Genomic DNA, 27,561 nt, shown 5'->3' on the forward strand with positions numbered 1-27,561 from the left:
GAACAGACAAGCTGTATGCACTAATTCACATGCTATTTTAATCTACGATAAGCTACTACTTCATAGTCCTGCCAAATCAAGATTAAAGTCATTTCCTATTCAGAGAGCTGTTTAGGCTGCAATTGGCTTAACTTCTGGTTATGCTATATGTGGGAACAAAATATTTTAGTGAAAACAGAAAAAAAAAATTACATACCTGTATGTGTCCGCATATGCCTACTTAGCAATGAAGGTCTGTCAAAAGCTTTGCCACACACATGACACGGGAGTAAATTCTTCTGTCTCGCTGCGGGGGTTTCCTTACAAGGAGAGCAGAAGGAGGGAACGGGGGTTGTCCGGGATGTTACTGATCTTTCTGAAAGAGCAGAAGCACATCCATCTCTTATAGTAGATGATACAGTAGGTGATCCTCCTCTTAGCACAGTTAGGTCCAGTGGTGTTTCTGTAAATATAAGGTACAGTTTTGTGGGATGTTGTCTGGGAGGAGAGCAGAATGAGGGAACTGGGGCTGTCTGGGATGTTACTGATCGTTCTGAAAGAGCAAAACCACATCCATCTCTTATAGTAGATGATTCAGTAGGTGATCCTCCTCTTAGCACAGTTAGGTCCAGTAGTGTTTTTGCAAATATAAGTTACAGTTTTGTGGGATGTTGTCTGGGAGGAGAGCAGAATGAGGGAACTGGGGCTGTCTGAGATGTTACTGATCTTTCTGAAAGAGGAGAAGCACATCCATCTCTTATAGTAAATTAAATAAAAAAAAACAAGTTTTTCAAACTGAGAGTAAGGAACGACATTAAAACTTAAAACGAACAGAAATTATTCCGTATATGAAAGGGACTGTCCCCTCCTCAACACCTCGCTCTTTACGCTAAAGTGTTTTATTGTTTTAAAAAATAAAGCTATGAGATAAAGTCAAATTTTGGCGTAAAGAGCGAGGCGTTAAGGCGGGGACAGTCCCTTTCATATACGGAATGATTTCTGTTCGTTTTAAGTTTTAATGTCGCTCCTTACTTTCAGTTTAGAAAACCTGTTTTTTTTTATTTAATTTCTGATCGTTTTTTAGTTAATGCAGCTTTTATTTTGGCTCACCCTTCATTGAATAAGTAAACAAAATTTACATAAAAATTTTACTTTTCTTTTGCTAAATGGCTGTCTCTAAATTTGGTTCTGACGTAATTTACAAATTAACTTACGTAACGAACTTCTATATTCGTATATTTTTCTTCTGGCAAAATATACAAAGTTGCAGATTTTTGCAGATACGAGCTTGAAACCTATGTAATAGGGTTTTCTGATACGCTGAATCTGACGGTGTGATTTTCACTAAAATTCTTTCACTTGTAGGGAATGTTTCCCCCCTCTTTAAAAAATCAGGTAAATTTTCTCAGGCTCGTAGCCTTTGATTAGTAATACTAAACTTAATAAAATTTATTAGAATCAGCATTATAAGCCCATTATTTTGATACATTTATTGACATCAAAATTCCGTTTTTAAAAGTTTCGAATACTATTGAGCCGTATCGCTTGTTTTTTTTTATTGTATGTTATTACGCATATGATGGGGTTCTCCCTTTAGTCAATACCATGCTCTTTACGTTAACAGTTAATTTTTTTTTAATTCACAAACCCCTGAATCACAAAGGCCGTTTAAATAGAATAGATAGCTCTTTTGAAAGCACTAAAAAAACTGTAGCGCAAAGAGCGAGGTATTGAATTGGGGGAGAACCCCCTCATATATGTAATAATTTCTGTTCGTTTCAAGTTCTAACGTTGCTTCTTACTTTCAGTTGAAAAAACTTGTTTTTTTTTTATTTAATTTCTGATCGTTTTTTAAATAATGCTTGGAAATCCGGCACCCCCTTCAAAGAAATATCCCTAACCCCAAATAAACATCCTCCACGGAAAGATTCTCCCAAGTAACCCCTCCTCCAGCCCCTCCCCCCACCAGAAAAAAATCCTTCCTGAAATGTCTGTATACTTCCCAATAACCAATACAATATGTAAGCAATGGGCAAAGTTCATAACTTGCAGCCCTTCCCCTGGGAACTGTGGGGGATTAAGTCATCCTAAAAGACATATTTATTAGATTTTCGACTATGTTGAACAAAATGGCTATCTCAAAACTTTAATTGGGTGACTTTGAGAAAAAAATGAGCTTGGGAGGGGGCCTAGTTGCCCTCCATTTTTGGTCGCTTAAAACGGGGACTAGAACTTTTAATTTCCATTCCAATGAGCCCTAGTAAGATATTCTAGGACCCCTGGGTCAATACGATTACCCCTGGGGAAAAGAAAAAAAAAAAAATAAAAATAAACATACATCCATGATCTTTCTCCTGGCAAAAAATGGAAAATTCCACATTTTTGTAGATAGGAGCTTGAAACCTCTACAATAGGGTTTTCTGATACGCTGAATATGATCGTGTAATTTTCATTAAGGTTCTATAGCTTTTAGGGGTCTTTCCCCCTTTTTTCCAAAATCAGCCAAATTTTCTCAGGCGCGTAACTTTTGATGGGTAAGATTAAACTTGATGAAACTTATACATTTGAAATCAGAATTAAAATTTGATTCTTTTGATGTATATATTGAGGAGGAGGGGGCAGAGGAGGGGGGGGGGCAGGGACTGCCTCCTCCTCCTCGTCCTTCTGTTCGTTTTAAGTTTTAATGTTGCTCCTTACTTTCAGTTAAAGAAAAAAAAAATTATTTAATTTTTGAACGTTTTTGAACTAATGGAGGTTTTGATTTTGAACCACCGTACATGAATAATTAAAAAAAAATTGCATATTAATTTTACTTTTATTTGATTAAATGGCTTTCTCAAAAGTTGTTTAATTTTATTTACGAACATTTTTATTAGTAATAAATATACGTTACTTACGAATTAACTTACATAACGAACTTCTATATCCTTTAATACGTATATTAGGGGGTTCGCCCCCTATTCAATACCTCGCACTTTAAGCTAAAGTTAGAATTTTGTTCCATTTCTTTAAAAATGACCTCTTAATCACAAAGGCCGTTAATTACAATAAATAGCTCTTATGAAACTACTAAAAAAATCTATTGCTTAAAGAGCGAGGTTGACTAGGGGGCGAACCCAATCATATACTTAATAATTTCTGTTCGTTTTAAGTTTTGATGTTGCTCCTTACTTTCAGTTGAAAAACTTGTTTATTTTTTATTTAATTTCTGATCGTTTTTTTAAATTATGCTGGGAAATCTGGCGCCCCCTTCTCAGCAATGTCCCTTCCCCCATGAAAACTTCCTCCATGGAAAGATCCTCCCACATAACCCCCGACCCCTCCCCCCACTACCAGAAAAAAAAAATCGCCCTTGAAACCTTCTGTATACTTCTCAATAGCCAATACTATACGTAAACATTGGGTAAAGTTCATAACTTTTAGCCCCCCCCCGGGGACTTTGGGGGATTAAGTCATCCCAAAAGACATATTTATTATATTTTCTACCATGCTGAACAAAATGGCTATCTCAAAATTTTGATCGGGTGACTTTGGGAAAAAAATGAGCGTGGGAAGGGGCCTAGTTGCCCTCCATTTTTTGGTCACTTAAAAAGGCACCAGAACTTTTAATTTCCGTTTGAATGAGCCCTCCCACAATAGTCTAGGACCACTGGGTCGATACGATCACCCCTGAAAAAAACAACAAAAAACGCATCCGTGATCTTTATTCTTGCAAAAAATACAAAATTCCACATTTTTGCAGATAGGAACTTGGAACCTCTATAGCTGGGTTCTCTGATATGCTGTATCTGATAGTGTTATTTTCATTAAGATTCTATAACTTTTAGGGGGTCTTTCCCCCTTTTTTCGAAAATCAGCCAAATTTTCTCAGGCAAGTAACTTTTGATGGGTAAAATTAAACTTGATTAAACTTATATATTTGAAATCAGAATTGAAATCTGATTCTTTTGATGCATCTATTGGTATCAAAATTCCGTTTTTTAGATTTTTGGTTACTATTGAGCCGGGTCGCTCCTTACTTACGGTTCGCTACCACAAACTGTTTGATAGTGCCACATGAAACACAACTTTTTCAGTTTAATCAGAAATAACGAAGATGCTTTAAATCGGCTGGGCTGGGGTGTGAGTGTTTTCCTGTTTGCTGGCTTCAAGTGGTGGAATGCTGCAGCAAGTATGAAGCAGTGAAAGGGGTTTACTACTAAATTTTACTCTTAAACCAGGTTCGATTAAGCCCATAACACAATTTTCTAGATTAGAAATAAGAGCCTCGTTTGAAATAGCCTCTCTGTCGACCAAACATGTAAAGTTTGACTTTTTATTTGATTTTCTGTTAGCACGGCGGGCATTCGATTTGTGTAACGTTTTAGAGAACGGAACCGAAATAGGAAAACTGGAAAGACTCAAACTATTATTTTCTTTTTTCCTGAAAATGACTATGTCAATATAAAACGAGCAGATGTTAATTAAAAAAAAACCTTTTTCCACAAAGTAAGTTTTTCAAAAAAAGTAAAGAACTCCATTAAACCAAAAATGAACAAAGATAGAATCAAATAATCTACCAAGCATACCATTACTACAAATCAGTATCAATAAATAAATGAAACCCAAAATGAACAGAAATTAAAATAAATAACAGAGTCAAAGTCCGGCATGCTTTTCTATTTGACATAAAAAGGCACAAATCGAACATTAAAGAGCAAAATGTCTACATGATGTAGACTATCTGTCAACTTTGCTATTCTAACCCAAAGAAATGAAACGTGCACTTCATATGCCCCATCACGAATATGTGCTTTTATACGATATTGTTGCCTAAAAAGTGGTCTATAAAAAAAAACAGGGAAATTAGAACAAGATCAACGCAAAGACATGCAATTGTTAAATTAAAGAATACTGAACTAAAAGAAAAAGGCTCAGTTCAAGAATTGCATGTTGCAATTGAACCTGGATTCCCCATTATTGGAGCCATCCGGTTCTTAATTGCTCTGCACCCAATCTGATAGGTCTCACAGGTTTTTGCGAAGCTCCAACTAAATAAATTAATTGGCTCGCAATTATGCCACACCCGAATAACGAACGGAAAAATCTTGAAGTTTTTCTCAATGCGTCCGAGCAAGAATTTTACAGAATCTGTTTTGCCTGAAAGATAAGTTTCGTGTCCGGAATATAGAACTGGTAAAGCACAAAAAAAAGAAGAAGAAAAATAGGTTTATCTTATGATATCCATAAGGTATAACCAGTCAGACATATTCTTCTTTTTCTTTTCTGATCATTTGCAAACGCTAAGGCATGCTCTCCAGGTGATTCCAGACCCTAGGTCAAATGGAACTGAACTACGGGGCCCATATTACCAAGGAGAGATCAATCCACTGCGTCACTACAGGGTTGAAAACGACATAGAATGCAATAGCAAATTGTAAGAGTCAATTTCTTAGCAAATTAATTTTCCTTCGGTATCGCTCCAATGATAAAAATATAAATCGTTTAACAATTGATCCGGTCTATAACATTATATATATATATATATATATATATATATATATATATATATATATATATATATATATATATATATATATATATATATATATATATATATATATATATATATATATATATATATATATATATATATATATATATATATATATATTATATATATAACATGCCCAGTAAAATAAGCAAAGGAAAAACATCGAACGAGTTTGTCTTTGTGTCTACAACAAAATCTGGGTCTTTTTATTCTGAAACAGGAAAACATGGAAGAAAAAATGAGATGTAAAATAATCTTTTATATGCCTTCGGCTTTTCCAGAAGAGGCATCAAATCCTCGGGAGATTTTTAGCGTAGCCTAGGTCTTAATTTAATATCATAAATAGTGACTACTTTAAAATTGCAATATGAACTACTAGATTGATTTTGTTTTGATGATTGGTCCTTTCGAGCAAGGACTCAAATTAAACGACATTCAATATATTATTTTTGAAGACTACTGCTCTAAACCGTCATTATTTGAGATTGACAAGTAAAATACTATTCGGAATATATACAACCTGTTATCTAGGTATTTACACAGGAATTTTTTCGGGGGAGGGAGCATGCATAAAAAACAATTTAATTTAGAATTCGGATAAAATGTACCCAGAACAGTGGCTTCTGACCTCTATTGCCCCCGGGGCAAAATATTGACTAGCCCCCCCCCCCCCCAGTACCTCTGAAAAATTTTCAGGTCAGATTTTAACGAATTTTCATTTATTAACAAAATTGAATACAAAATATTACAAAAAACAATAACATATATTAAATTCGGTCTACTTACTTTTATTTTCAAGGAACGGTGATGAAGATATAGGAAAAATAAAAACTTCGGATTGAATTTGCTTATTCTTACTGTCAACTGCGCCCTCTGCTTTATTTTAACAAAAATAAAATTTCAACAATTAAAAAATGATTATAACCGCCAGATTATTTATTTGAAAGTATATCCCCCTAAAATTTCTGCGCCCGGGAAAAGTGACCCTCTGCCCCCCCCCTAAAACCGTCTCTGACCCATTAATAAATAAAAACGGGATTTTGAGGGGAGAGGACCACTTGTCCTGACCACTGACCACTTCCATATGTCCCTGCTATCATCAATTCAGCAAGTGTCAACGATAAGGCTCTTGAAATAGGCTTATGCCAGCTTTACCTCTCACTCAGACTAACTGTCTTGGCTTTTTCTCCAGTTAGTCATGGCTTGATGAGAACTTGATTTTAATTCAAAACCACAGTATAAAGATATAGCAGTAAGTTTACCGCAGATAATTTCTGGCTCTTCATTCTCGATGCGAACAAACAGCTCCTCCCACTTATTCTTGCATTAGCGCGTACAAACAGCTCTTCTCACTTGATCTGCCATCAGCGGTCCAATTACCCTGGAACACGTAGGCCTATATTGGCTGAAACTTTCTCAAAATGCCTTTGAAACCAATTTGAGACTTCGAAACCTACTTTTAATTCCTAAAAACATCTAATAATAACATTGCACTACTAATTACCGATTTTCATATATGTATTACAATAAATTAACTTAAGATTAGTTTATTCAAAATTTAGTGTTCCAACGTTGAAGCCAAGTTTCGCGTTCAAGAGAAATCTGACTTGTCTACACGTGAAAAGATATAATGTCGCTTATGTTTCTACGTTATCTGGAGAACTCGCACCTCGGTCCGGGCTATTATAATGGGTGAGATGGGGAAAGATCTTACTTCCTATAATCTATATACTGTGTTCAAAACCAAGCAAGTTTACAGAGGTCGAACAGCTCGGGTTTCTTATAGGTCTGAAAGACACCTTTTTTCTCTTTTTTACCTGAATACGCTATGTAACATACCTGTTTTGACTATAGGGTCCTTAGATGTTGAAAGAGACTCTATTGCTTGCAACTTGACTGATTCCTTTTTCAAAATGTTACGAACATCCGGACTGACAGCAGAAAGTGTCTTCGGCAGGCTTGCGTGTGTTACAAGTTTAGTTCCCGGCTGGATATCACAGACAATTTCATACACAACCATTCCTGAAAACATAGATAAAAGTCTGGAAAAATTGACATGGTACGTAAGAAAACACGATTGAACTTGGCATTTGTTTCGGCGAGGAGGCACAACCAGGCCTATATCTGTTTTTTTTTTTTTTTTCGGGGGTGTTACTAAACAATTTTTTCTGTTTTTTTTTAACAATTTTTTTTTTAAACGCATCAAAAATAGGAAAATTTAAGATCATGGACACTCCCCCTTTTCCACAAGACAAGACGATAGCTTTGTTTCCCTTTTTTTACTGAAATACGTAAAACTGCGCATACGACAGAAGTTGGTAGCTCCTATGGAAGGTATATCATGCAATAAGGGGCAGGCATATGCACAAAGAATTTTGGATGCACAAAGAATATATATATATATATATATATATATATATATATATATATATATATATATATATATATATATATATATATATATATATATATATATATATATATATATATATATATATATATATCTACAATTAACTAAAAAAAAACAGTTTTTTTAACTGAAAGTAAAGAGCGACATTAAAACTTAAAACGAACAGAAATTATCCAGTATATGAAAGGGGCTGTTCCCTTCTCAACGCCTCGCTCTTTACGCTAAAGTTTTTTATTGTTTAAAAAAAAATAAAGTTGTGAGACAGTCAAACTTTAGCGTAAAGAGCGAGGTGTTGAGGAGAGGACAGCCCCTTTCATAGACGGAATAATTTCTGTTCGTTTTAAGTTTTAATGTCGCTCCTTACTTTCAGTTAAAAAAACCTTGTTTTTTTAGTTAATTTCTGGACGTTTTTGAATTAATACAGCTTTTAATTTTGGCTCACGGTACATGAATAATAAAAAAAAAAAATCGCATATTAATTTTCCTTTTTTGGCTAATTGACTTTCTCAAAATTTTGTTCTGACGTAACTTGCGAATTGACTTACGTAACGAACTTCTATATTCGTATGTTTCTATTACGTATATTAGAGAGTTCGCTCCCTAGTCAATACCCCGCTCTTTATTCTAAAGTTCAAATTTTCTTCGAATGACTAGTCCCTGAATCAGAAGGGCCAGTTAATTAAAATAGATAGCTCTTTTGAAAATACTAAAAAACTTTAGCGCAAAGAGCGAGGTATTGACTAGGGGGCGAACCCCTTATATACGTAATAATTTCTGTTCGTTTTAAGTTTTAATTTTGCTTCTTACTTTCGTTTGAAAAAAACTTGTTTTTTAATTTAATTTCTGATCGTTTTTTAAATAATGCTGGTAAATTATAGAAATGTCCCTTCTCCCAAGAAAATATCCTTAATGGAAAGATCCATCCCTATAACCTCTACTCTGACCCTGACCCCCCACCATAAAAAAAATCCTCCTGAAAGCGCCTGTATACTTCCCAATACCCAATACTATATGTAAAGAATGGACAAAGTTTATAGCTTGCAGCCCTTCCCCCGGGAGCAGTGGGGGATTAAGTCATCCTCAAAGACTTATTTATTAGATTTTCGACTATGCTGAACAAAATGGCTATCTCAAAATTTTGATTGCGTGACTTCGGGAAAAAAATGGGCATGGGAGAGGGCCAAGTTGCCCTCCAATTTTTTTGTCACTTAAAAAGGACACTAGAACTTTTAATTTCCGTTTGAATGAGCTCTCTCATGATATTCTAGGACTACTGGATCGATACGATCACCCGCGGAAAAAAAAAAATAAAAGCTCATCCGTGATCTTTCTTCTGGCAAAAAATACAAAATTCCACAGTTTTGCAGATAGGAGCTTGGAACCTCTATAGTAGGGTTCTCTGATACGCTGAATCTAACAGTGTAATTTTCATTAAAGTTCTATGACTTTTAGGGGGTTGTTTTCCCTTTTTTCGAAAATAAGGCAAATTTTCTCAGGCACGTAACTTTTGCTGGGTAAGACTAAACTTGATGAAATTTATATATTTGAAATCAGCATAAAAATCTGATTCTTCTATTGGTATCAAAATTCGGTTTTTTAGAGTTTCGGTTACTACTGAGCCGGGTCGCTCCTTACTTACAGTTCGTTACCACGAACTGTTTGAGAAGGCGTGTTACTAATTTTTTTTTTGGGGGGGGGGAGAATAATAAAAGAATATTTTATAATTTGAACAAAAAGCACCCAGAAATTCAAGAAAAATCAGGATTTCGGGAGGGGTGAGCCTTCCCTCCCCCTTAAGTGCATTGTTGTCTACGGCCTATATTGTTTAACCTATTGCTAGGGCATATCTAAAGGCTTATTCAAATATTCCCAGTAGCAAGGACTTACCGAACATTTTTGTTCAGGGTGTGTTTTTTTGGGAAGAATACAAAAATAATTTATAAAAAGCCTCAAAATTTTTTTATATGCATTTTGTTACTTTTTTACGAGTTGGACATAAACTTGGGGGGGAGGGTTTCAAACCCAGTGACCCCCCTGGATACGGCCTTGCCCAGTAGTAGTCTAACATTACCATCATTTCCCTTAAATTCGTAGGTTCGTTACACATAAAAGGAAAGGGTCGTAAGGAAAGAGGCGTAATTCCAAAAGGAAAGTTCCTCTTTGAGGAACATCCACCCAACAATGCATAGACACTAGCTTAGTACCGAAAGAACCCTTGTGTTTTTAGCAAAGCACTTGTTCGTTTTGAACATAATAACCGGCTATATTTGATTTGGATTTTTTTATAATGTGTAGTCGACGTATCAATGACAACTCCGATCCCGTGTATTTTTTTTACTCTAACTGCAGCTAAGGAATCCTTTTGGGTGTTCGTTCATTCAACCTAATTACAGTTTCTCATACCAGAGTAACCGTGCAACAGGCCTTCAAAAGTATCTCTCAATTAACCAACCATTTTAATGCATATTAATTAAGATTTATTAATTGACTTTACTCATAAATTATTTATAAATTAGAATATAATTACTAAAATAAGATTAGTAGAATTCATGATACATGAGAAAGAGAGCTTAATTTAAAGTTCAGTTGAAAAACTGATTAAGTTACAAAATATTGGATTACATCGTATGCACTGGAGGCATAAGGGAGGCGTTAAGAGGTACAAGAAGCAGGGTAGAAGATGCAGGAGGTTGCCTCCGAGACATAAAGTCACATAAGGTACGGTATTGAAGCTGGTTTTGTGCTGAAAACAATTCTACAATTAGAGGAGAACACCCCCCTCCCTTAGGGCCAATACTACAGGATTAGTCCAAGTACATTCCTCCAAATAAAGCGCTATTAAGGGCTAAACTAGCCTCTCCTTTCATAGCTTCTAACGTGGAAACACTTCTCTTTTTCATAATCGCATCCTCTGCTTTTAAAACTCTAACTTTGAACGTGGAAAAACTTCTCCTTTCTATAATCTCAGTCTCTCCTTTTAAAACTCAGTTTCTCCTTTTTGTAACTTCCAACGAGGAAAAACTTCTCCTTTCTCCTATTTAAGATCTCAGCCTTTCCTTTTAAAACTCAGCCTCTCCTTTTAATAACTTCTAAAATGGAAAGACTTGTCCTTTTTATAATCTCAGCCTCTCCTTTTAAAACTCAGTCTCTCCTTTTTATAACTTCCAACGTGGAAAGGCGTTAGAAAGACTTCTAACATGGGACTGAAGAAATTGAGCCAATAATCTGCTTTCTGTTTAGTATGAATTAAACTTGCCCGAGAGTTCAATAGTTTTACCCACAATTTCTCATGTTTTTTTATATAGTAAACCTGTTTTTGAGTATTTTCTAGCTATCATTCCTATCTTTGAAATTTTATTTAAAATCACTGGTTAAATTTGTCTTCTACAGCCCTAATTTATACTGGCACCGACACAATTTATGCTTCTCCATTAGTATTTTGTATATCTCAACCCTGTATATAGTACAGCTTTCAACCATCTCGGAGGTGCGTGCACCTAACCCCCCCCCCCTGGATCCAACCCTGAACATCAAACTCGACGGAGATACGTGACTTATGGGTTTTCTAGTAAGGTACTGATTACCAGTTCTTCATATAAATTTTTACTTTACTTATCAACGGCTTTGAATCTAAACATCGTCCGTCAATAATCATCGAGTTCCTCTCCATCATTTGAATAGAATAATCTGCATATCTTACGCAGGAGCTGTGTATCTAACCGGTATACAGCAATGAACTATCAGAATTATGACACTGAATAGATTATGTTTACAACCTGAGATGTTTATGGCTGATATAAAGGACCTTCTACTAGTATTTCTCTCAAGTTATCTAATATTGTCATGAGAAGGGAACATATTTTGTGTAATTACCGAGATTCTAGACTAATCAATGATTGAACACCCCCTATGTTTCCTTTAATAACGGAATCCTGAAGAAAGAAAGGACAGTGCAGCAACAGTACCTGTCACGACAGAGCGGTATACATAATAGGCCTTGGTACTTGGGATATTTATCCTATTATTTTCCCCAAATTCCATTCAATTTACCTTTGACTGCTGAATTGACGATTATGCTCCATGACAAGAATTTGCCTGTGAGCCGACATGTTCAGATACAAGACAAACTCATGTCATGCATTCTGTAGGGACTTCACCTACCCCCCTTTTCTTGTTCAAGATGCGCAAATTATTATGAATTTTATAATGATTATTTGTGTTTTCATGTAACGCATCAGTTTTAGGGGAATTTTGACGAATTTGAAGATAAAAAAAGAAAAAAAAAAAGAAAAAAGCTTCACAGAGTCAAGTGTGCATGTTTTCACCACGACACTGTCGCCGTTATTTCACCAGTCCGATGTGTGATGAATAGACGTGTTAGATGTGTGATGCGTGATAGATGGTTAGATGTGTGATATTTTACTGTTCTTTGTGAGGGAATTCCTTTACCTTAGTTTTATTGATAATGACAATTTTATTTATGAGGGTTGTATTCACCAGTCTTCTGAGATGTTATAAAATTTTACATTTATCAACGACTTGTGATCTCAGCGTGGCCTCCGGCGTTTTCCTTCGTATAATTAACTCCACTAATTATTCCATCCTATAAAGAACTGTTTTAGCGGCGTCGATTGGGGGTATAGGGGATGAAAGCCCCCTAGATTTTGAAAATACCTTTTGGGGGATGTTTTTATTAAAAGATGCCTTTTTCCGTATTTGTATTTGAAAAAAATAGAAAAAACGGCAAATTTGCCTACCCTAGATTTTGAAAATCATTTTGCCACCAGCCCCCTAAATTCTCATGAACTGACGCCACTGAGTTGGTTGCTGATTCCCCCCCCCCAACTCTGAGTGCTGTTTGTTCTTTTGAACCAGCTTTGGCAGAAGCTATTTGAAAGTGGGTAAACTATTCAAGGGTTCTTATTTTGAACCATGTCCACCTTCTCAAATAGTTATTTTAATATGTAGTTCTTTGTGTTTGTATTTGTTTTTCTTGTCAGTGTTGCTTTTTCTTTCTTTTCTTGCTTGTACTCCGTCTTTTTCTGTTAATTGTAAGACGGGTTATTAATGAAATTCATTCATTGATAACATATAAACTTTTAAAGGAGCCTTCAAATTGTCCACTATCACGTTCCACTACCCCACTAGCCGCAGAAAAAAGAAAAAGAAAAAAAGAGATAAGTCAGTGCTTTACACGTAAAAAATGATCTTCCCAGTCGTTCAAGACGGGGGTCTTTAATTCTCTATTTTTGACCATGGTAATCTAAATAGTATACTTTTCGTTTCAATCTGACGTATTTAGACATCCCTTTACGAAAACCAAATTGATTAGGATGAAAAAGCTATCTATTCTCCAAAAACTCAGATACTCTAATGTAGATAATTTTCTCTATTAACCTCGCTATAGCAGAAAGGAGGGATATTGACCTATAACTATTTACATTATTCTTCTCTCCTCCTTTAAAGAAAGGGATTACCCTAGCCCCTTCAAGGTAATCAGGATGTAAGCCATTTTTAAAATTTCCATTAATCGGTTACAAAATTTGGTTCAATGTGACAGGAAAAATTGCCTTAAATACCTCCATTGATATCAAATTAGACCCCGCAGTACTATTCCGCATATTTTTTACGACGTCATTCAATTCTTTTTTAGTAACCGGTCGACGTTTTTAGTCTCAATGTCAACCGGTCGACGTTTCAATCTGACGACGTTTTTAGTATTTTCGGGCTGTTTGGCGAAATTCCTTTACATTTGTTTTCGCAATAACATTTTACTATAAAGATTAATGAAAATAATGCATATAATAGATTAATAAATACATAATATATTAATGAACAAACAAATAAGATTAATACAAATAATGGTTATCATTCTGAATCCAATTCCAGTGCAGTAGCGATTTTTCCTCACTACATATTTTTTTTTCAAAACGAGTTTTTAAAGTTTTGGTCACTATGGGCCGTGTTTCGATCTTTACTATGTTGCAGCTACCTCTACAACCGTTAAACAGTATAATAAACTGGTGGCCTCCGTTCACCCTCCCCAGTGACCCCCCCCCAGCTGAAAATACCCTCCCCCCCGCGGAAAATACGCTTCCGGAAAATACCCCCCCCCCGTGGAAAATAAGGCTTTCCAAATTTGAGAATTTTATTTGAGTTTTATTTTTGTTATTTATGTAGGGGGACGGAACTTGGTACTTGTGTATTATGCGCCACTCACTCAAGTTTACGCTGTCTAAAACTCGAGAACAAACCGGTTTCTTTCATCTTAGCATGAGACAAGACAAAGACATGTGACAGAATAGATGGGAAATATATAATTTGGGCTATATATTCGCACATAGGGGGGGGGGGAGGTGACGGTAAAATATTTACACAGTTTGAAATCAGAAAACAACTCCTTCTAGGTATGGCCACTAAAAAATTACAGAAGAATAGTGAGGTATCTGGAAATTTTTTTAAAAAAAAAAAAAATGTTTCATTTAGGTTTTTTTTCCAAGTCTTAAGTGTTTTTTTTTGTTTTTCAATGACCGATTTTCCAAGTATTAAGTACTATTATCAGGCTAGTGTCGTGTTTCAATGAAGTGTTTTATGATGATCACTGATCAAAGTGTATGTTATTTTTGCCTTTCATTTATGTTATTTTTCTATGTTCATGGCCGTATATTTGACTTTAAAATACACTTCTCTATCTATCTATCTAATATGCAGAATAATTGTACCAAACACATTTTGCATGCAGACCCACTATACTTTACCCTCCACCCTAATATGCAAATCTGTAGCCCAAACTTATTTCTAAAGTAACGAAAAAACTAACGAAAAAACTGGTGTGTTCTCGAATTTTACACAGTGTAAACTTGAGTGAGTGGCGTATAATACACAAGTACCGAAATTCGTTCCCCCTACGGAAATAAAAAAATAAAACTCAAATAAAATTCTCAAATTTGGAAAGGCTTAATTTTCACGGGAGGGGGGGGAATTTCCGGGGGTCTTTGCCAGGGGGGTATTTTCTGCGGAAGTATTTTCCGTGTGTGGGGGGGTATTTTCCACGGGGGTATTTTCTGATGCGGGTATTTTCCGAGGGGGGTATTTTCCGAGGGGGTAATTGCCGGGGGGGGGGGGGGGTAGACGCCTGGAACCAAAATAACTATGGAAGTCACAAAACTACCACAAAATATCTAGAAAAAAATATTAATTGGTTGTTCTCGGGACTTGAATTGAAGTGAATACAATGCAACAGTTTACTCTTTGTTGCTAACAAAAAGGAAGAAAAACACACCACTGTAATTTTTTTAACCCATTAAAAACAATTGGAGTCATTTGGCTGAGCCCTACCATTAGTGTAGCCACAGAGACGAGTGATTCTAGGACAAACCCTCCCCGAGCCCTGCCCTATCACAAATTACGCCAAAGGGGACACCAATAACGCAGTGGTTATTTGGACGTGGAGACTATGGGCCCTACCTACATAATGGCTGTGTGTATACAGTCGGAGAAAGTGTTTTATATGGGGGAAACAATTATGGACACTTTGGCACTACCAAGGAAGGCTCTTCTGAAAATAAAAAAAAGACATAATCTATTACAAATTACGCCAAAGGGGAAACCAATAACCCAACGGGTATTTTGATGCGGAGACTATGAGCCCTAAATACATAATGAATATGTAAAAGCGTTTGGGGGGAAAGCAATGGTGGACTTCTTGACAACAACAAAGGAGGCTCTTCAACAAAAGAAAAAACAATGGAGAAGCCGTATCTCACTTACGCCTAAAAGGGCGACAACAGCCCATCAGCTATTTAGGTTTGGAGGCAAACTCAGTTTCGTGGAGGCAATGGACCTTTTTAGCCCCAACTCAGTTTTGCGAATCCACCTAATAATAAGTACCAGGGGACAGAGCTTCGCTATGGTGAAAGGAAAGACAGTTTTTTTTAAAGCTTTAATTTGATTTTATTTGGAAAACCTTTTTACAAATTTATACCGAAAAATCAGATGCTATTGACAATCAAATTAGAGTGTACGTTTTAAAATATTTATCACATACTCATCATTAGCAAAATTTATTATAACTATTCCAAGTATTTGTGACGTCATTCATACGAAAAAAGTTGGGAAAATTCGACTATGTAAAACATCCCAACAGAAAATTCGACAGCTGCAAGAGTTTAGCCTGCGACCTTTAGATTAGAAGTTCCACGCCCAATTCATTTCGCTAAAAAATGTTGTAGAATTTAGTATTAAAAAAAAGAAACACATGTGAGTGTGACGTCATGTATATGAAAATATTTTCCAAAATAAATGCTCTAAAAGAAATTTTCCAAAGCTGTAACCTATCCAAATAATGTTTTCATACTGGAAAATGGTAGTATGCCACTTTTCATAAAAGATTATAGTTTTGTTTTCGAGAAAAATTTGTATACACATGCATTTATTGCTCGTTTAATAACATAGATAATAATAATAACAATGCGAAGACATTTTCTTGGCAAATACTATAAAATGTAACATTAAGTTCGCCACAATAAAGTTTCTTTTATAAATGTCCAATCTACCCCATCATGAAGTCAAAAGCTCAATCAAAAAGTCAATGTTTCATTTCTCCTTTTAAAACGTGGAGCTCAATCAATTTAACTTGTGTAACCCAAAATTTTTGAATTGCACTTTTATTTTAAGATTTGATTGCTACCGACAAAGGCTAGCACAGAATGAAATCAAAAATTTCGATGTCCCTCGATAATGAGATAGGAAACCATAACATGTAATCGTCAGGTTGGGTCATCATATCGGTCGTAAAAGCGCAATTTACGAAACGTCAAACATTTTATGAGACTCTGTTGCCGTTGTTATCACAATTTTATGACAAGGAGGAGCTCTCGTCGGTTTATGGTATCGAACCTTAACTCCTATTTTGTGCCACTTATTGGGTATAAAATGATTGGATGTAACAACTACCAAATTATAGGTAGCCTACTTTATAAACTTTTATTATTATTCGCTATGATTTTCATGGCATGCTTGATAATTACACCTCAGTAAAACTACAGGTACACTCATCAATTTTTCTGGCGCAAACTACATGGATAAACATATTGTCTATTGACATAACTCAAAAGGGGGGAGGTTGTAGCTACGTTTGCAAGATGAACACAGTCAGAAGCTCGGTATTCTTGTAACAAAACAGTGACACGGCTTCAAAGTTATTCGCGTTATATTTATATTTACGGTATTCTATTAAGCAGGTTAATAAGTATATAAACCGTCCTCCCTGAAGACAGCCGTGGTCTTACAACTTATTCTTATCTAAATTATCTTCATTAAAGCTAATAAATCCTTTTATAAATTAAAAGTATATCCTTATCCCTGACGTGGGACGGAATTCTTCTAATCTATCCTCAATTACACCAAAAGCATTGAAGGTACACCCGCTATAAAAAGATGTTGACCTTCTTGTCACTGAAAATGACATGGGTATAGTAGCCGATTGTTTCTTATAACTCTCTCTCTCTCTCTTGTCTCTATTAAATAAAAAAACAGATTTTTTTTAACTGAAAGTAAGGAGCGACATTAAAACTTAAAACGAGCAGAAATTATTCCGTATATGAAAGGGGCTGTCCCCTCCTCAACGTCTCGGTCTTTACGCTAAAGTTTTCTATTGTTTTCAAAAACAAAGTTGTGAGAAAGAGTCAAACTTTAGCGTAAAGAACGAGACGTTGAGGAGGGGACAGTCCCTTTCATATACTGAAAAATTTCTGTTCGTTTTAAGTTTTAATGTCGCTCCTTACTTTCACTTAAAACAAAATTCTTTTTTTATTTAATTTCTGAACTTTTTTGAATTAATGCAGCTTTGACTTTGGGTCACCGTACATGAATAATTAAAACGAAATTTGCATATTAATTTTACTTTTTTCTGGCTAAATGGCTTTCTCGAAATTTTGTTCTAGCGTAACTTACGAATTTATTTACGTAAGGAACTTCTATATTCTTACATATTTATTAAGTATATTAGGGAGTTTACCCCCTAGTTAATACGTCGCTCTTTACGCTAAAATTTGAATTTTGTTCAAATCAGAAGCCCTTGAATCACAAAGGCCGGTTAATTAGGATAGATAGCTCTTTTGAAAATACTAAAAAAAAACTTTAAAGAGCGAGGAAAAAATCTTGTTTTTTTTATTTAATTTCTGATTGTTTTTTAAATAATGCTGGGAAATCCGGCGCCCCCCCATAGAACTGTTCCTTCCCCCAAGGAAACATCCTCCCCTGTAACCCCCTCCTCTGACCTCCCCCCCCACCAGAAAAAATCCCTCCTGAAAACGTCTGTATACTTCCCATTAACCAATAGTAGGCTATATGTAAACAATTGGCAAAGCTCATAACTTGCAGCCCTTCCTACGGGAACTGTGGGGGATTAAGTCATCCTCAAAGACATATTAATTAAAGTTTTGACTATGCTGAACAAAATGATTATCTCAAAATTTTGATTGGATGACTTCGGGAAATAACTTAGTGTGGGAGGGGGCCAAGTTGCCCTCCAATTTTTTAGGTCACTTAGAAAGGACAGTAGAACTTTCATTTTTCGTTCGAATGAGCCCTCTCATGATATTCTAAGACTACTGGACCGATACGATCACCCCTTGGAAAAAACAAAACAAACAAACACGCATCCGTGATCTTTCTTCTGGCAAAAATACAAAATTCCACATTTTTGCAGAAGCTTGAAATTTGTAAAGTAGGGTTCTCTGATACGCTGAATCTGATGGTGTGATTTTCATTACAGTTCTATGACTTTTAGGGGTTGTTCCCCCCTTTTTTCGAAAATTAGGCATATTTTCTCAGGCACGTAACTTTTGATGCGTAGGATTAAACTTGATGAAACTTATATATTTGAAATCAGCATAAAAATCTGATTCTTTTGATGTATCTATTGGTATCAAAATTTCGTTTTTTAGAGTTTCGGTTACTATTGAGCCGGGTCGCTCCTTACTTACAATTCGTTACCACAAACTGTTTAAAAGTTCGTATACAATTTTTCACCCGTTGTGGGCCAAAATACTAAAGGTATCAACCCCTCAAAGTTTCCAAAACGGTGCGTCTTATAAACAAAATCTTATGCGAAATAACTGATGTCACATACTTTTTTTTAACCAAAATAATTTCTTAGTTGTGTTAATGTTACAAATTAAAGGCAAAGAGCCGGTTCTGTCTCGAGTTTGTGCTATACGTAATAACAGTGTTAGGGCTAAGTAGATAGAAGAATGTTTGAGAACTTACCCCCTCCCCCTAGGACTGCAACTTTCCACCAACGTCTTCAACTGTCTTCAAATATTCCCCAAGCTCCAAATTAGATCTTTAGTACTCTGTCTATACCCCTTTCACGAAAACTTTGGGAATGGAGGGGGGAGGTCGTCTGTAAACTCTTATAAACCTAGCCCAGGGGTAAAAGATTAGATGATACTGTGTTCTAAACAGGCTATGAAATATGGTATTTCAAATGGCGCGTGTGATGCATATCGCGGTCCTACATCATTCTATCATTAGCTGACGCGTTATAAATGACGTAGCCTATCGTGTAATTCGAAAAGAACAAAAATCCTGGTTACTGTCCAAAGCCGTATCCAGGGGGTGGGTTACAGGGTATGAACACCCTCCCCAGAAAATGTTTGTCTGGCTCATAAATAACGTAAAAAAAAGTATAAAAACAAATTTTTGATGCGTTTTTTAAAGTTTTTTCTTGTAAATCCCACCGAAAAAGATTCCTGGATACTGCCCTGTTACTGTCTAATCTTCTTCAGAGTACTAAGGACATAATAGCAGAGCCATCCCCGTCCTTGTTTCATCTTAGGTTTATTCGTCAAAACATAAAAAAAATCCTAAAGAAGAGAGAAACGAGGATAATAACAGCCAGTGAAAAACGTAGATTACAATGCAAATATTTCGGTCAAGACCTCCTCTTGACTATCCTCAGTGCCGAATAATAAAATCGATACCGATAAAAATCCAAAGAAAATATAAAAAGCCAAACCTTGAAACAAACACAAAAAACTAAAATAGGAAAGCCCTCTCGAAGTAACATTGAAAGGGTTTGTCTTGATTAGCCAGCGGGGTCTCAGAAATTATTTAGGTCTATTCGTCCCAGAAAGCTAGGATTTTCTAAGAGTTTTCTTTTGATTGTTTCAAAATTATGAAGTTTTTAGGGTAGTACCATGTTTTGTCAGTGTTGCCATGCTGAACCAGGAAATCAAATAAGCAAAACTTGCTACTTAAAATTTGACAACGCTTTTCTACCGTAAAAACTGAAAAACTAACAATCTGTTGATTCCTGGTGACAACTGCACCTTCAATGGGAAGTTACAGTTAATTATTAAGCTGTTTGGTTCTTTTTTTTGCTTACTTTTTGCTGATTTTTCACCCACGTTTCTTTGTTTTAAATTCGGAGCCTGTTACTGCTTTTCATTAAAAATTATTTCCCCTTATTCAATTCAGGATATATACGGTTCTGTAAGTTTTCACTCAACCGATTCAAACAATGACATTTCATTTCATGTCTTTGGTATTTTCGAAGTCCAAATATCAAAATCTTATTTAATTGCTTTAGCTGCTTTAAATAGTCTATAACTTTCAACTCCGTGGAAACATTTCAAGGATCCGCGCGAAAGGATATTTTACTCTTTGTTGAACGCCTATTTTTCCTCTGTGGTTGCGTTTCATTGGTCCAAACGAGTTCTTCACTTTGGGAAACTTCAACTAAAATATTCCTACTAACTCAAATTTGAAACAAGGATTGCAAAGCGTACATGCAAAAAATAAGAAAGATAAATCCCAAATTTTAGTTTTTTAAAAAAAAAGAATTTAAAAAAGTAAAAACAAAAATATAGGATAGAAGAAACAACTAGATATGCGTAAAAGAGAAAGAATTGATCACGTTAAGCTGTTTAAGTTATTTTTCCCGTTATGTATTTTAGAGGTAGTTAAAGTTTTATGTTTTACTAATTACTAGGTAGGAATAGGTTAAGACATGGGATGGAACAAAGTGAGACTTTTACCGCTCGAAAATTACTGAAAGACCGGAAACCCCAATTTTATTCCCATTTTATTTCACAATAAGGCTGCGTAATTAACGCAATAAACCAGATGTTTTGACAGTTTCGCGCAGGGAAGTCTTTCAGCTGAAATAAAGTCATAAAAATACATTACAACAGGGATAATTATTGGATATGATTTCTTTGTATCAAAATTTGTGTGGCTTTTTGTGGTCTGGGCAGCTACAAAAACAAAGCTGTTATCAAATAAGTGACGTCTTGCTGGTCCAGCACTAAATATCTTTCGCAGCAAGCAGTATTGTGTAGATTTATAGCTCTTTTTTCATCCAAAGCTACCGAACTTAGTAAATTAACAGTTTATTCCTGTGGTTCGCGCCATAGTTGTAGCAGGTATTAAATATGATTCTCTTGAGAGAAAGATCTAGACAGATTATATATATATATATATATATATATATATATATATATATATATATATATATATATATATATATATATATATATATATATATATATATATATATATATATATATATATATATATATATATATATATATATATATATATATATATATATATATATATATATATATATATATATATATATAGTTTGGTTAATGCTAATGAAATAAAATAAAATAGGATGACTATATAATAGTTTAGAAACAAATTTGGGCTATATATTTTCACATTGGGGGGGGGGGCAAAGCATTGCATATATTAAATACGTAACCTAACGTAACTTAGGTAGCTTTTTCCCCATCTAAACACCAAAAAACAACTCTTTAAATATCTTAAAACCATGCTAGACAAAGTATTTCACTCAGCGGTGTCTTGAATCATCTTGTAAAAATGGGTTTTTCAAAGCGTCTCTGCCGTTTGACGTCACTCGGCGCGCGGCAGGTTTCTATATATGGATTCTCATTGTCGCTTGTCTCATTGTCAGCAAGCAGTATTGTATAGATTTATAGCTCTTTTTTTTCATCCAAAGCTACCGAACTTAGTAAATTAACAGTTTATTCCTGTGGTTCGCCGCATAATTGTAGCAGGCATATACAAAACCTTTGTGAACGCAATCATTTGTGTAATGTCAGTAGGAAGGCCCAAAAAACGAAAATTTGCAATTATTACAAATTTTGATTCTCTATTTTGACAAGGGATGACAAAGGATGGCAACAATTCAAAAACCAATTCAAAAAGAAAACCAAAAGTTTGAAGCTTAGTAGATATCGTTGTCAGAAACGGGACTTGCTTTAGTATTCAAATATCTTTAAAAAGTCTGCAACATGAAAAGACAGCAAATTGTCTGAAATTCCCTGCCGTTAGACGACAAGCGACAAAAGGAACCCATATATAGAAGCCTTCCGAGTGCTGAGCCCCGACACTATATATATATATATATATATATATATATATATATATATATATATATATATATATATATATATATATATATATATATATATATATATATATATATATATATATATATATATATATATATATATATATATATATATATATATATATATATATATATATATATATATATATATATATATATATATATATATATATATATATATATATATATATCTAAAAACCTATATATATATATATCTTGAAGCTTGCCGGATTTCTAAAAACGATATGTACTAAGCTTGAAACTTTTGGTTTTCTTTTGTAAGGCTTTTGAATTGTTGTAATCCCTTGTCAAAATATAGAATCATCATTTGTAATAATTGCAATTTTTTGGGGGGCCTTCCTACTGACAGTGTATAAATGGTTGCGTTCAAACCTGTTAGCTTAATCACGTAGCGAGTGGATTTTATCTAACAAAACAACAAACTAATTTTAAAATTGCCAGGCATTTTTCTAGTTTGAATTAAAACATTAAAATTGTTACTCAGGCTTCGCAAATATTTTTGCAGTTCACATAAAATCTTTAGGGATTCTGAACTGAACTTAAAAATTTTTCAAATTTTTTTCGTGTCTTAAAAAGACATTGCTTATACTTATAAGAAAAGCAATTTGGTAATGATGTTTTTCTAACAACGATTTCTACTAAGCTTCAAACTTTTGGTTATATTTTTTGAGTTTTTTGAATTGCTGTAGTCCCCTGTTAAGATATACACAAATATTTTTCAATTACCAGTTTTTAACTCTTTACGCAATTTAACATCTTTTCATACTGAGGCTATTTAAAGATAGTTGATTATTACCGCAAGTCTGATTTCTAACAGTGATTTCCACTAAGCTTCAAACTTTTTTTTCTTTTTTAAGGTTTTTGAATTGTTGTAATCCCTTGTCAAAATATATGCAAATAATTTTTCATTTGCCAGTTTTTTGTTCTTTAAGCAATTTAATATAAACTTCTCCATACATGAAAATCTTCAATTTTTCCCACATAGGCCTAAATGTGACAAATGTTATGACGTCATTGCAATTTTTACTTCATGGCATCATTTGCAAAAACCAAAATTTATGCTCTTAACAAATTTTCTCAGACTTCTGACCTATCTAGATGTTTTTGTTTTATGCAAGAATATATCTGGATACCAATTTTCCCGAAAAAATATGGTGCCGTTTTTTTTTTATAAAAAATAAATAAATACACAATTATTGTTCACTTATAAAGATAGTATATATATATATATATATATATATATATATATATATATATATATATATATATATATATATATATATATATATATATATATATATATATATATATATATATATATATATATATATATATATATATATATATATATATATATATAATATATATATATATATATATATATATATATATATATATATATATATATATATATATATTGTAATTTCTTAGACCTCACTGAATTTTCGTTTACAATTAAAAAAAATGAAAATATAGAAAAACTGTTATAATTTTTCAATTAGACAAATAAAAATAATAGGAAATCCTTTCTTCACTAATGATAATAAAAAACTGAATATTTCGGTTTCACGTCCAGGAGCAGTATCAATATGTAAAAAAAAAGAAAAAGAACAAATAAACTGACCAAAACATACTTAAAATATAAAGAAAAGAGAACGAAACAAATACAAAACAAAAAATTATAACAAAAGAATCAATGTCCAGTTATTAATAAATTTAACAAAGTTAAGATGTTAAGATCTTAATAACGTTAAGATATGAGTTTTCCTATTATCTTCATTTTTTATTTTTTACTTTTTTTTTTTTTTTTTTTTTTTTTTTTTTTTTTACAGCGCTTGGGAGGTTTTCCCTTTTCTTTATATGTTCTGTTTATTTTAGGTTATTTAGTTTTTTCTTTTTCTTCTTTTTTTTCCGTTGATAAAGGCTTCTGGACGAAGAGCCAAAATATTTGAATTTGAAAATTTGCGATATTATCATTGTCATTTTAAAATGTAAAAGAACGGGGTTTCTCTAGCTCTAAAATTTATACTGCTATGTTAATGAAACTTTCGGGAATTGATATACATTTGAAATTTGGACACGGGAAGGTATTCCTGAATTCCTGTCTCTGAGGGGTGGGAGAAGGGTCCCACCCCCTCAGCATTGTATTCTGTATGTTCAAGTTTGAGTTTTTGATCAGTTTCTAATGCTCTAACACAAAATCAATGTGATAAAAATTTGATTTTATTTTTATGGTAATGCGTACCAAGCGAAAGTGTGCTAAGTGTGACGGAACTGTGATAAGGTTGCGTTCAATTATATATTGGCTGTATTTGCTGCACTTTAAAATCCCTTCAGAAAAGCACTTCTTAAACTTTAGCACAAAGAGTGGAGGAGGAGTGCAGGGTACTGCCACCCGTCTAATTTAAAAGAAAATTTCAGATCATTTCAAGTTTTAATGTTGCTCTTTGCATTCTCCTTTTTATTTAAATTGCACTAACTCCTATGAAAATTTCCCTTTAAACCTGGCAAGGTTTTAACTCCTAATTTCAGTTTTCTGTCTGGCATGATCTTAATAGGCACTTCTGGTAAGTCATCAAGAACGTATCTAGGGGGGGGGGGGTTAGGGGGGTTTGAACCACCCCCCTGAAATGTTTGTCTGACTCGTAAAAACGTAACAAAAAAGGATACAAACAAATTTTTATGCGTTTTTTGAGGGGTTTTTTTCGAGGGGACCCCCTCCCCCAAAAACAGATCTTTGAGTACCCCCCCCCCCACAAAATCCTGGGTACGGCCTTGTAAGTCATTAAGAAAAACAAACGAGCCGCCTAGACCCTTGATGGGAGTTGATCCTTTAGCTATTTTGACCGACATTGTCATCAAAAATTATACAGTAGACTTACTGCATAGATTAGACATACTAACAAAATATTGAACAATTAAAGACACAAATCACGGGTTGGAAATATACAGTCCACATTTATAAGAGACGCTTCAGAAACTTTACCGTTCTTAAGAGACTTACCATTTTCAATAGTCCAGACAATATTAGGCTCTTTTGTGGGTTGTACAGTATTTTCTAAAAATCGGACCCAATTACATTGACGAATAAAGTGTCCATTTGGCAATTGGATGGTAGTATCGTAACTACCAGGAGGGGGCTGAAATGTAAAAATGACATGATTAAATCTATTATGTATAAGTAAGAGCATAAACATAATCGTCGGAGTTTCAAAATTCTAAAATAGAATAAAGGCATTTTTGCTCCCCCCTCCCCGCCTGTAAAACAATGAAAAGCCAAATGGGTCCTTCAACAAGTTCTGGTTTCTTGTTCCAGATCACCAGATAAAGTTCACAATAATATATTATTTCATTAAGCTCCTTCCCCCTAACAGGCTTGCGTTGCCCTGAATTCAATATTGATTTCTAATTTTAATTTTCCTAAGAAAATGTTCTTTGCAAATTTTCTTGTCTGAGCAGAATTTTTTTTCAAACTTTAAAATCTATTTGGACATTTCTCATAGTCAGACCGCAGAAAATCCTTTTTGTTTAAAGACTGACCTTTTGATGGACTTTGATAAAAATTCAGAATACCTAATGTAGGCCTAAGAGGCAGTGATCTAATTTGTTAACAGTACTTAAAATGGGGATTAAAAAGCTATAATTTTAAGGTATATACCAGTTATATTTATATGAACTCCGTAAATCCAGAAATTCCTATCCATAGTACGGAGAATTTCAAGTTAAATTATGAATTTCTGAAGGTTGTTTACTCTCCTAACACAATCAAAATGCCTTCACTTTGGACTTGTCTAAAGTCCACGGAAGATCCATTTTAGCTGAAAGGAGAGCCCAGCAACATACAATAAACTTTCCGTAATTCCTGGACACTTCTTATTCTATTGATTAATTTTTTTATTGTCACCTCCTCCCCCCCCCCCGAAAAATTCCGTTGCATGTGTCTGAGAGAGTCATTCGTTGGATTCGGCTCAGTTTGCACAAGTAGTAACTAATTAACGAGTTTGAACCAATGAGAACGCCCTAAAATACTTTGTTTTCTACTGAAAAAAAGAAAATAAACATTCCATAGCGTTGTTTTGGTTTGTTCTGTGCCAAAATTCCTTGTTTTTTTTATTTCAGTAAAGAGCTAGCTACGCACATTTCCATTAATCTAGGGAAGTATCAGCAGTCAGTAAGATCAGTAATTCCTATAGACATATGCTGTAGAATCTTATAAGCAACAGTTTTGTCCGCTTCAAATTCTGTTTTTGTTCTTTATTTTCATCAAATTTTTTTCTGATTTAAGGAGAACCAATCAAATTTATACCATCGTCGTGTTAAGGAAAATAGATAAGAATGTCCAACCTAGAAGGTTTTCACATTTAGTTGAATTATTTTCAATAAAAAAAAAAAAAAATTAATACGGCATTAGCCTTTATAGTCCCTACTGGCGTTGCTGATCTCCATTTTATGACCCCTCTGCCAAGAATTACAATGGGGGATAGGGGAGGGTCAGGGGCCAGCCATCCTGTGCTTTTGCACACCTTTCCTTTTTACCTTCCCCATCTTTCTCCAGGTACCATTTAGAGCTGGGTCGACTCTGGCTGAGCTTATAGAGTCACGCCACACACCCCCGTTATCTATCCGATGTAACTCATAGTACTCAATTCTAATTAATGAAGCTAATTTGTAAGTAAGCAGCAGAGAAAATATCTTCAAATAAAAGGAGGCTAGTGGCAAATCCCCCTTCTCATTTATCTGGAAGGTCTCTCAAGGGAAGTTTGAATGTTTTTCAAAAATTCTCTTTTTAGGCTTTAAACATCAGTAACAGTATGGGAGCACCCAAATCGATAGGAATACTAATTTCAAAATATTACTTAAACCCTTTAAAAAATCGATACTGATATCTATGTAGTCTATTACTCATTTCTTGTTTTCTCCTCGCAATACTGGTTCGAATTTTGCCTAGATTAACAAGTCTAACAATTCCACTGTATGAATGGTTTAACGAGTCAGGTCCTATTAACAACTTGGCCGATTGTTAATACAACGTTAGCAGGGGCCTTGGAACCCAGGTCTCTGAAATCCTAAAATTTCCTGAATTTCTGAGCCCTTCTTATTAGAATTAACAAATTTTATTTTTATCATTGGCCCCTCCCCCAAAAAGAGTTCCTATGTACAAGCCCTGACTCT

At 34.4% G+C, this 27,561-nt stretch overlaps 1 protein-coding gene across 1 annotated transcript in view; it reads right to left on the reverse strand.

Moving 5' to 3' along the window:
• The window catches only part of LOC148950783 (uncharacterized), an 89,295-nt gene that overhangs the window by 45,838 nt on the left and 15,896 nt on the right, over window positions 1-27,561 (reverse strand). Inside the window, exons 2-4 of the mRNA XM_089090011.1 lie at window positions 25,394-25,529; window positions 7,352-7,534; window positions 197-442 (exon numbers count right to left, since the gene is read on the reverse strand). Of these exons, the coding sequence (XP_088946137.1) occupies window positions 197-442; window positions 7,352-7,534; window positions 25,394-25,529 (565 nt within the window). The remainder of the gene's footprint in view (window positions 1-196; window positions 443-7,351; window positions 7,535-25,393; window positions 25,530-27,561) is intronic.

Source organism: Artemia sp. Qi Xiang Cuo, chromosome 6, assembly GCF_049724085.1.
Source record: "Artemia sp. Qi Xiang Cuo chromosome 6, ASM4972408v1, whole genome shotgun sequence".
NCBI lineage: Eukaryota > Metazoa > Arthropoda > Branchiopoda > Anostraca > Artemiidae > Artemia > Artemia sp. Qi Xiang Cuo.